Source organism: Cebidichthys violaceus, unplaced genomic scaffold (genome assembly GCF_023349555.1).
Source record: "Cebidichthys violaceus isolate CVI_PGR_0920_01 unplaced genomic scaffold, fCebVio1.0.p SCAF_12, whole genome shotgun sequence".
NCBI lineage: Eukaryota > Metazoa > Chordata > Actinopteri > Perciformes > Stichaeidae > Cebidichthys > Cebidichthys violaceus.
This window is the reverse complement of record NW_027176285.1, coordinates 11760627-11772042: the sequence shown is the minus strand read 5'-3', so window position 1 is coordinate 11772042 and position 11416 is coordinate 11760627. Positions and strand designations below refer to the sequence as shown.

Sequence of the window (11416 nt, the reverse complement as noted above, 5' to 3'; positions counted from 1 at the left end):
AATCAGCTCAATATGTTTAAATCCTGTCTCAATGAAAGCTCTTTAATCCTGATCTCTGATACTCAGAGTTCTACGTCTCATCAGATCAACTTCAGCCCAACGACATGACAGAAACCTGACACTGATCGATGAGGAACTACTTTAATAATTCATTAATCATTTCATCGAGTAAAAACACAAACAAAAGATCAGTTTTCATCTTCTCAAATGTGAGGATTTGATGCTTTTTTCTGTTTTATATTATAAGAAACTGAATATCTTTGAAAAATATGCGACAAAGAAATCTTTGACGGTGATTTTTTCTTCATTTTTAAGTATTTTTATGGACTAAAGGAACAATAATATGCTGCACAACGAACAGTTGAGCTGCAACCATTTGTCGGTAAATCGATTAGTTGTAAACTTATGAATGAAGATGCAAATACTCGATAATCCATCAGTTTGAGCTCGTTGGATGAGAATATGTTCTGGTGTCTTTGCTCCTCAGAGTAAACTGAATATCTTCGTCGTCATCGTCTTGAGCTTTAAGAAACACGATCGTCATTTTTTTTGACCGAACGTGTCATCAATGAGTCGAGTAAATAATAATCCAGTCAATCCACAATATAACAGATCATAAGAACGTACAGTCACAACATCAGTGCATTTAAAGTTGTTTTAATTAAGGAAGTGTTATACTTTCACTCTAGGAAAAACAAAAAATAATCTGGAGGATTGGATCACAACTTTGTTTTAAGAAATTAACCTTTTTCATTATTATTATTTTTAGACTTGAAATTCCTTTACACAATACATTTTCCTTTATACGTATTTCAAAATATCTTCTGCTGGTTTGCGCGATAATATTTTTATTTTCCTATAAGTAGAATCTCATTTTTAATATAGTTCTCTTTTTTGAAAACAACAAAACAAAAACAAACAAACATCCATCAATGTGTTTCTGTCCAGGGTCTTCACGTGGTGGAAGATGTTAACGTCGGGTCGAGACGGCCGTCTGTCCAGCTCTGACCGAGACAGAGAGGATGATGGGAAAAAAAACACAACAATGGCCGACGCGCTGCAGTCTGGAAGAGCGAGAAGGTCAGAGGAGCTCCCGTCCAAAGTGCCAGATATTTGGACCCTTGTAGCGGCACAGAGGGAGCATCTTAAATAAGTCCTGTACGGAGGTCTGCATGTTGTCCCCCTGGAGGTGGAGGTGGGGACCCATACACAGCCCTCCACCCACATGTTGGCCATCGCTCTCAGACACCAGGGATGCTCTGGTGCGAGGAAGTTTAAAACTATGCTTTTTGTAAATACGGCTAAGATGGTATATGTATAACATAAAACCCAGCTGATCTGCTCTGTTGTTGACTTCTGGAGTCAACGCTTTACGTTTCTTTAAGTCGGCACACTTGTGTTATTTGGGCTTTAAAAAGAGAATCCTCTCTGTAACTTCCCCCTCTAATATTTTGGGTAATAGTTTTTTGATTAACTGCACTCGTATCCAAACATCCACAGCAGCTTTCTACACATTTATCTCTCAGGTTCTCGTCCCACTGAAATAATAAAACCCTCACAATCTGGCCCTGAGCAGAAACCTGGACCGGAACAGGAATACAATGGATGCTTTTTAGTTCACCGTAAAACACGCCTCCACGCTTTGTTTAAATATAAACTATGTTGCAAATAGGAAAAGCATTCATCGGCTTTATTTCTAAGTTACAAAAACCAAATTTGCTGGTTTTAGTAGGTTCTCTCTCTCTCCGCTCTTTTATTATTTTATTTTTTAACAATAAAGAACTCTTTTCTTCTTCCTCCTCTCATTTTACACATTTAATCCACTTCCTCAGAGATCACTCCAAACTTTAAGGATAATACACCAAATAGTCCCCCTGCACATGTATTTTTTTGTGTTTTTTGTGTTAACACCACGTTACTTTAGTAGGCTATTACAGCACGATTTGTCGTGCACTTGTCATTTTTCTTGTTTTTATGCAAAATACACCCTCTATATTGCAGATGTGTCTGCAACTACCAGCTGTTTTCTGATTTATTTTATTCTCTAGAACAAAACAGAAACAGATCAGTTTTCATCTTCTCAAATGTGAGAATTTGATGCTTTTTTTCCTGTTTTATATTATTATAAACTGAATATCTTTGAAAAATATGCAACTTAAATACATTTTGAAATCTTTTAACGGTGATTTTTTCTCCATTTTAAAGTATTTTTATGGACTAAACGAACAATAATGTGCTGCACAACGAACAGTTGAGCTGCAACCATTTGTCGGTAAATCGATTAGTTGTCAAATTATAAATGAAGATGGAAATATTTGATAATCAATTCATCAGTTTGTGTAATTTCTATTTAATTCCAGCTTGTTGGATGTGAATATGTTCTGGTTTCTTTGCTCCCCTGTAACAGTAAACTGAATATCTTTACAAAATCCCCCCTAAATACTGCAGATGTGTCTGCAACTACCAGCTGTTTTCTTTAAATCTTCAGTCGTCCTCCACGTCGTCCCCCTCGGACTCCTCGTCCCTCCTCTCGTACACTTTATCCCTCTGCCTCTCCTGGATCTCCTTCATCTCCTCCGCGTATCTCCCGAAGGCTCCTCCGAACTTGCCCCAGGCCTTCAGCGGCACCGTGATGGAGTTCCTGTAGCTCGGCTTCACCTCGCTCACCCGCAAGAACACGCCGTATTTGTTGGAGCCGACGTCGAAGAAGAACCGCTTGGAGTCCACCATGATGGAGGTGCCCTCGGGTAGCTCGCTGCAGGAGGCCGCACCTCCCGCGGCCAGCTCCTCGTCGTCTCCTCCGTAGTCGTCTATGAGCTTCGCCAGCGCGTCTCTGAACTCTATGAGCCCCTGGGCCGGAAGCGCTATGGTCTGTCCGGACAACATGCCGCCCGTTGGGCCTCCGACTCCTCCGAAGCCGGGGCCTCGATTTACCGTCTGTCGGATCCGGAGGAACCTCCCACGCTGGTTCTCCTTCAAGTCCAGGTAATACTTGCGGTTCTCCCGAACGAGAAACTCGCTTTTAAGAGCTCGCCGAGGACCGCCGTCCTCACCCGCGGTGCTCTGTGCGATCTGCTCCGGGCTGCTAGGCCCCAGCTGCGCGTAGTGCTCGATGAAGTCCCCGAGGTAGTCGCGGAACTCCGCCGCCACGGACAGGGAGAGGGTCAGCCGGCTCTTGGAGCCGCCGGCTCCCACCTCGGCGATTTTGATGAACCGGCCTTTGCTGTTCTGCTTCACATCCAGGTAGAAGCGCTTGTTTTGGATGTCGAGGCGCTTGGACGCCAGCTCCTGGGTCTCCTGGTCCCTCTGGAAATGCTGGAAACCACCACCACCACCTCCTCCGCCGCCGCCGCCTCCACCTCCACTACCTCCACGCTCACTCCCGCTGTCGCCATCCGCCATCTTTCAGCTCCACCATTCGGCTTCTGCCGCCTCTCTCTCCTGCGTAGCTGCTTTCTGCGTGCACTTCCAGCCAGCGCGCGCTCGTTATGGGTGCACTTCAGGGGAGCGTCGTGATTGGTCCAACCGTCCGTCACTTCCACGCGTTCACACGGTTACGGCTTTCCCATTGGTTGCATGATTTTCATCTGCCACGCCCACATGTAAATTCTCTCATTCGCCATTAGTCAGATTGAGGTTTCATTTGCGTGCTTCTTCTTCTACAGTTTTTTTTTTTCCAAATCGTCGTGATTGGTCCAGCCGTCTGTCACTTCCACGAGATCACACAGGTTAGGGCTTTCCCATTGGTTGCTTGATTTTTCTTCTTCTTCTTTTGAGGTTTATTGTCGTTTGGCAAACAATTAACTGGAGCATTACCGTAGCCAAATGGTGTGGAGTGTAGATCAGGATGTCTAGTACTTGTAGTATAAAGAAAATAAATAAGAAACAAAACAAAACTTGCTTGATTTTATCTGCCACGCCCACATGCAAAATCTCTCATCAGCCATTGGTCAGAATGAGGTTTCGTTTGTGTTCTTCTTCTTCTACTGTTTTTAAAAATCTACTTCCTCTGGTTGTGAAATCTTGGTTTTTATGACATAATATGATGGAATAATGTGTTTTCTTCTGGCTGCAGCTGGTAATCTGTGTCAACACACTTTGTTTTTCCTCACAATGTTGTAGTGGAAATACATTTAGAAAAAAAGAAAAAAAGAAAAGTGAAATAGTTTTGTGACCGACTCTCATTAGCCAATTTCTAATAATAATGTATTCTGTTATTGTTTGTGGTGGAAGAACTTAAGAGTTAAAATAGCAACACAACAGTGTAAAATACTCCATTACAAGTAACGGTTTTACATTCAGAATGTCACCTAAATATAACAGAACACAAGTGTTATTAGCTAAATAAGTAGCACACGTACATTATTAGTTATTGGAACATGAACTCGGGCATGATTGTTAATTAGAAATAATAAATATACAGCTGTATAGTTCAAATTCTTTAATAAAAGAAGTACTAGTAGCAGTATCACAGAGGATATACAGTTGTGGTCAAAAGTTTACATACACTTGTAAAGAACATAATGTCATGGCTCCCTTGAGTTTCCTGTTATTTCTACAACTCTGATTTTTCTCTGATAGAGTGATTGGAACAGATACTTCTTTGTCACAAAAAACATTCATGAAGTTTGGTTCTTTCATGACTTTATTATGGGTTAACAGAAAAAGTGATCAAATCTGCTGGGTCCATTATTGTTGCAGTACTCATCTCTGCCCACAGGTGGCAGCAGAGTTTCATTTTCCTCTCAGCCGGACGTTCAGAGATGAAGCTTCATCTTCAGCAGTCCTCCAGTACTCCAGTACTGCAGTATCTGGAGGTGTTCACACTGCTGCTCGTTTCCTTTGTGTTTTTCTGAGTTGTTTCCTTGAAGCACAGACAGTGAGTAGATCAGTGAGGTTTGCTGTATTGTATTGTATTGTAATGTAATGTAATGTATTGTTTGAGGTTTAACGTGTTGAACATCACAGAAAGTCTTACAGGTGAGTCGGGGTTGTGATGCTTTGGTTAAAACTCTTCCAAACACCTGAATACACCAGAGAAGTATTTTGTACACGCTGTACAATAGAAATACTGAAGTCAGAAGAAAGTATGGACTACACCCAGCAACCAGACTCTATACAACTTCCTCCCTATTTAAAAACAATCACAAAATGTCATATTTTATTTATTTAACTATGAATTTATGATTTCTTTAAATATTAATAAATAACTCTGATATGATCTTTACTGTTAACCTTGTTTATATTTTGGGCATTTTGTTTATTTGGGGTTTTGGATCATTTGCATTGTATTATATATTTGCACTCTTTCCTACTTTGTATTATATTTTATTCTGGGATGAATAGAGTTTAATCTCATTTCATTTCTTGTTTCAGGTGGGTACTAAATCCTTTCTATTTCAAATTATTATTATTATTTTTTGTCTTAAAAAATAAAATTCTGAGACGTTTATTCTGAATAATATTGGACTCAGTGTACTCTGCATTTAAACTCCTCTTTGTGTCATTAAACGCACTAAATATTTTGAAATATTACCCAGTACTTCAGCACAGCAACAAAAAGTTCTACTTTATTTCTTAATAATTGTGCAACATGAAAGTACAAATACCACAATGTATAAATAATACTATGTATGTAATACTATGTCACTTATATTCTGTTGTGATGAGAGTTTAATTCAACTTTTTGACATTTCACTAATCGATTAATGGAGAAAAACATCTGGCAGATTAATCCAGAATGAAAATAAACAGTTGCAGCTCGAGTTATTTTGTAGGAAAATATGTGAAACTGTTCTACGATTTCAGCTTCTCAAAGATGTGTTTTGTCTAAATACCATAAAGAAAAACTGTAATACAGCTTTGTTTCTTTGCTGGAGTGTCACAAAAAGACAAATATATAAATACTGCAATATTTTCATCAATAGAAATAGATTTAAATGACGTTTATTCAAATTAAAATCTTCCAGTTTCCATTTAAACATGTCAACATGAATCAAATCAACAATATCTTCTTTTGACCGACAGCTTCCCTCACTTGACAAAACTCACATAATTAGAATCATTTAAACTTCTGGAAGTTTTATTAAGGCTCATACATGAAATGACCTGAACGTTTCTTAAATCAACAGCAGAATAAAACTAATCAACACCAAAGTGTTGTTGTTACTCACCTGTCTGACGTCATCTATTAGAGAAATCCTGTGAGTCTCGTGCACCGCGAGGTCCTCCTCAATCTGCACGAGGTTACATTTTTTCCCCCCTCGCGTGCATAAAACCAGTCCTCTCTCTTCTGTCCCAACACAAACTAGTGTGTTGGGACATAACTGGGCCTCTGGTCCCAGTGAAACCAGTGAACGGTCCTCACGCGCCTCACTGGAGGTGAACTACTCCAGCAGAACTCACCTGAGCAACTTTAGCACGTTAGCATGTTAGCACCACACCCCAGCATGCACCTGTTGATGATGCAGCATCTTAGGTGTGTTTCATTTGCCTCACCTGGCGTGCGGGAGGGGTGGTGCACTAAATCACTGATTCGTTATTGGAGATGTCACTATTATATGTTTACATATTCCAAAAGGGTAATACGTGGAATAAAAAGTAAAATTAGCTATATTTGAAATATACTCAATAAATACAAGTATGCAAGCAAATACATGTAATAAATATTACTTTACAATCTAAAAATGTACTTAAGTACAGTATATATAGAGATATATTTTATCAATGATCACTAATACTGATGTATATTATATATACATGTAGTGGAGTAAAAGAACAATATTTAGAGGTATACAGTAGCATAAAATATAACTACTTGAGTTAAGTACAAGTACCTTAAAAATGTACTTAAGTACAGTATATATGGAGATATATGCTATTGTTTGATCACTAGTACTGATGTATATTATATTTACATGTAGTGGAGTAAAAGAACAATATTTAGAGGTATAAAGTATCATAAAATAGAACTACTTGAGTTAAGTACATGTACCTTTAAAATGTACTTGAGTGCAGTACTGAAGTAAGGAAAAATACATTTTGTTTAAGGATGAAAACACATCAGACGACCTGTAAAGTTTTAATGATGATTTTATTTTAGCGATCTAATTCCACAGAGACATAAACAAATAAAACACTTCATAGATTCCAATTTAAATATATTCAAACTATACAATCAGTTACAAGCAGACACACACACAACACACACACACACACACACACACACACACACACACACACACACACACACACACATTATTGCACACCACCCTGTTGCATTAGAGCTTCACAGCAGTACCTGTGCCAAGTTCCTGATATTCCTTATTGATCCTCTTAGGATACGATGAGTACAATCAATACAGTTGTGACAGTACACAGTACAGGTCACCGTGTCAGTAGTACTGAGGGTACGAGGCGTAGGACCCCATCAGGGGGGTCGTGGACATGACTCCCGGGAGGCTGCTGTACTGGTAGAACGAGTCCAGAGGCAGAGAGGGGACGCTGGGCAGAGAGGAGCCGTACTGGAGGCCGTGTGAATGGACGTAGGAGGTGGCGGCCGACGGGACGTCCTGAGCAGTCGCTGCTGAGTGGTATCGGGGGTAAGGACCCGGCCTGTAGGCCTGCAGCTCGGGGTAGTGCAGGAACTGAGAGGCCATGTTAGCGTTAGCGTGGCAGGCGTGAGCCAGGGCGTCCTGCACCGTCCGCTTCAGCTTCATCCGCCGGTTCTGGAACCAGTTTCTGATCTGAGAAGAAGAAGAAGTCTCATAAGGAAAAGTTATTTTTTTTAAATACAGAATATTAACATTTAATTATGTTCCTTTGTAACTAATAAATAGATCAAATACAACTATACAAACAAGTAGAAGAGTAAAAACATCAAACAAACGTGTCGTGTATATATATATATATATATATATATATATATATATATATATATATATATACGTTTATATATATATATATATATATATACACGTTTATATATATAATAACTGCAACTAAACTTTGAAATATTACGTACATGCCCCCCTAATAATAACATAAATAAATAAAATAATAAAATGAAACAAAACAATTTATTCAAGAACTGAACTATATATCAACAACACAAGTGAATAAAATGAAACAATTCAAAAAATGAAACCAAATAAATAAAAATAAAAGTAAATATATAAATAAAATAAAAGTCAGCAAAAAATTAGGGAAAAATAAATAAAATGTTTTTTTAATAAAAACACTCAAACAAATAAGTAAAATAAATAAATAAAATAAAACAAATAAGTGAATACATAAATAAAATAAAAATAAAAAAGTGCCCCCCCAAACAGTCCAACAAAAAAATCGTGAAAATGTTTTAATTACATTATTATATTTTATTTATACTCAATTATTCAGTTTATTTGATGTAAAACTGTATTTACTGACAGGAATTGTATTTATGTTTTGAGCCTTAAAATACTGAAATAAGCTGACAGAATACTCATCATATGTAAGTGTTTAACTACAGAAATAAATAAAGTAAAATAAATCAGAGGACATGAGATGTCTCACACACTGACGACCACACACTGACGACCACACACTGATGAGAGCTGTTTACCTGTTTGTCGGAGAGGTTGAGCTTCTTGCAGAGCTCCGCCTTGTCCTGCGTTCCCAGGTAGGCGTTCCTCTTGAAGGACTTCTCCAGGCTGCTGATCTGCTCCGCCGTGAAGGCCGTGCGAGGCCTCCTCCCCAGCGGGGGAGACGGCGGGGAGGTGGAGGTGGAGTCGGCGGAGGCCGGGGGGGAGAGGGAGCGACCCCCTTCGCTCTCGTAGCCGGAGGTCTCCTCCTCCTCCGTCCCGCTGCTGAATCCTGCTTCAATCACTGCAGAGAGGAACCAAGAGGAACCAAGAGGAACCAAGACGAAGTCACGTTAGACCCAACCATCAGAGTATTCAGACCCTTTACTGCAGGAAAAGTACTTCTACTACACTGTAAAAATACTCCACTACAAGTAAAAGTATAACAATGTCCCCTGTGAGTGTTGTACTATTATTATATACTATATCATTAAATTATTACGACTCATGCATTCATGTAAAAATGTTTTACTGTTGGAGCTCAAATTGAACTATTAACTAATGATTATTTCCTCCATTAATTGATTGATTGGTTTGTAAGTAAAAAATGCCTAAAGTGACACCATCATAATGTTTATTTAGTTATTAAAATACATTTAACTTATTAAAAAGATAAGATCATTCTTTAGTTTAAAACAATTCATAAATAATTATCACAATTTTCTGTCAATTGATTTATTGATTAATCGTCTGATGGTTTAAGTTGTTCTTATAAACTGTTGAGTAGTTTCATTTATAACAAAACATATTTTATTTAAGCTATTTCAATGTTTTATAAGAAAACAAATCTTGAAGTAACAAAAGCTGTGAGACAAATGACATCACTCTGAGACGTAGAAGTAGGAAGTAACTCATGTAAAGTACCACATATATGTATTTAATTACAGTACTTTAGTGAATGTACCTCCAATAAAAGTCCCTGCATTCAAAATGTAATAACTGAATTTGTAATAAAATGTTTTCATGGGAGAATTCATGATTGCTGACAAACACTGCACATTAATAAACACCTTAATGTTAAACTACGATGTAGTGTTTCAAACCATTCATTTAAAGTGTGTGTACTTATTTGATAAAGAGACAGGTTAAAGTGTTGCAAAGTTATGTATTTAGTAACTATTTTCAGATACATGTTAAATAAAAGTGCAATATTTGCCCTGAATTCTAGAGAAATAAGTTTATAAAGTGTAATACAGTGTGAAGTAAAGTACAAATACTCGAGTACATAACTTTCTGAACGTACCTTGACTATCACAGGTTTGGTGCTGCAGACTGAACGCGTCAAGGCTTCTGGTTTCTTGCTGCTTTGGTGAGTTTTCTGACTTCTGTCTGCAGTAAAAACCCGGCAGACTCTCTGAGTGAGTCCCACAGGCAGCGGGTCCAGGTCCTGGTCCTGGTCCAGAAGACGAGCCGGTCTCCGTCCCTGCAGGTTGGCTGCTCTGAGACATCCACTCGATAGAAAAATGTCCCCTCATGTCTGTGAAGTGAAAAAGAGTAAATCCTTAAAAGAAAAAGCAGATTCAGCAGGAGGAGGATGAGCTGGTCTGAGCTGGTCCTGGTGGAGTTTTGAATGCCCCCCTTTTCACAGCTTGTCTGTATTTATAGGAGGCATCAAACTCCCTCAGCCCCCAAGATCAAAGCACACATCCTCCCTCCTTCCCTCCCTCCCTCCCTTGCTCCCTCGCTTCTTTAGTTTTCACAACTGGAGTAATTAAGACGTCTCATTCAGTCTCAATGAGGCTGTTACAACAAGGCTCCACTGAGTCTGGAGAGAACCCCCCCCCACCCCCCTCCTTCCTGCACCCCCCCCCACAAAATAAAAGATAATAGACACACCTCACCCCAAACTGTCTGCATCTCCTCCACGAACCCGTCCTCACTGTGAATAAATAATAAAAAGACTGCTTTTGTCTCCCTCACGTTGACAGTTTGAATAAAGAATAAATGAGTAAAAATAAATAAATAATGAATAAAATTCACATTAAAATCTGTCAGTGAATATGTTAGTCTTGATCTCAGAATTAAGGATGTAGAGTGGATTCAAATTTAAATGCACATGTTTTTATTTACATTCTGCGAGGTAAAAAATGCAGAAACAGGATAAAATCAAATCAAATTAAATAAATTGTCATTCTTCAAGCAAAAACTGGACAAATATTTTGGTTAAAGCTTTTAAGATGCAATTATTTGAAGCTTTTCTTTGTTTTCTGTGTTTGTAAATGTGGACTGTAGTGAACTTCTATTTTACAGACTAAAAGATGAATTCATTCATTAAAAAACATCTCCAGACATCACATTAAACTTTGGGAAATGATAATTTTTCGTCTACTTTCTGCAGATTCATTGATAATAAATTAATCTTTAGCTGCATTCTTTCTCTTCTTTCAGACATTAATCAGACATTGATGCTCCTCAAGTGTTTCTCTGAGAGATAATCTGCTCCTCATTTACAGCCGTTACTTAAAGAAAGAAGCTGAAAGGAGCCAATAAATGAGATGATGAGCAGATGATCCCAGAGGATGATCCCAGAGGATGATCCCAGAGGATGATCCCAGGTGATTAAAGACACGTTTAACGTTGTTATCTTCGTTTTTATCGATCAATGATCAATAATCACAATAAATGTATGTGATTCTACTCGTGTCACATTATTAACCAGAAACAGCCATTAATAGATAATAAATAAATATCATAAAGTAGTTAAGACACTAGTATAAACTCACATTTAAATATCAGATTCTGTTCTTCAGTAAAAGTAAAAATACCACATCTTTATCTCTGTTACATGTTAAAGT

The 11416-nt window shown here is 38.3% G+C and overlaps 2 protein-coding genes and 1 long non-coding RNA gene across 3 annotated transcripts; all 3 read right to left on the bottom strand.

Annotated features, from left to right (window-relative positions):
• Nucleotides 1–641: 641 nt before the first annotated feature.
• purbb (purine-rich element binding protein Bb) lies at nucleotides 642–3433 on the bottom strand. Its single transcript, XM_068706384.1, is given in 2 exon segments — nucleotides 642–3405; nucleotides 3407–3433. Coding segments are annotated over 2 exon segments (933 nt in total). The 5' UTR covers nucleotides 3419–3433; the 3' UTR covers nucleotides 642–2484.
• A 1341-nt stretch (nucleotides 3434–4774) lies between these two features.
• On the bottom strand, nucleotides 4775–6429 carry LOC137869171 (uncharacterized). Its single transcript, XR_011102265.1, has 3 exons — nucleotides 6174–6429; nucleotides 4979–5055; nucleotides 4775–4864 (listed from the first exon to the last, which is right to left on the bottom strand). It is a non-coding gene; the product is annotated as an uncharacterized lncRNA (long non-coding RNA).
• Nucleotides 6430–7394: 965 nt separating this feature from the next.
• Nucleotides 7395–10096, bottom strand: ved (ventrally expressed dharma/bozozok antagonist). Its single transcript, XM_068705570.1, has 3 exons — nucleotides 9865–10096; nucleotides 8603–8865; nucleotides 7395–7745 (listed from the first exon to the last, which is right to left on the bottom strand). The coding sequence occupies exons 1-3, from the start codon at nucleotides 10094–10096 to the stop codon at nucleotides 7395–7397; spliced, it is 846 nt and encodes a 281-aa protein (XP_068561671.1).
• Between the last annotated feature and the right edge of the window lie 1320 nt (nucleotides 10097–11416).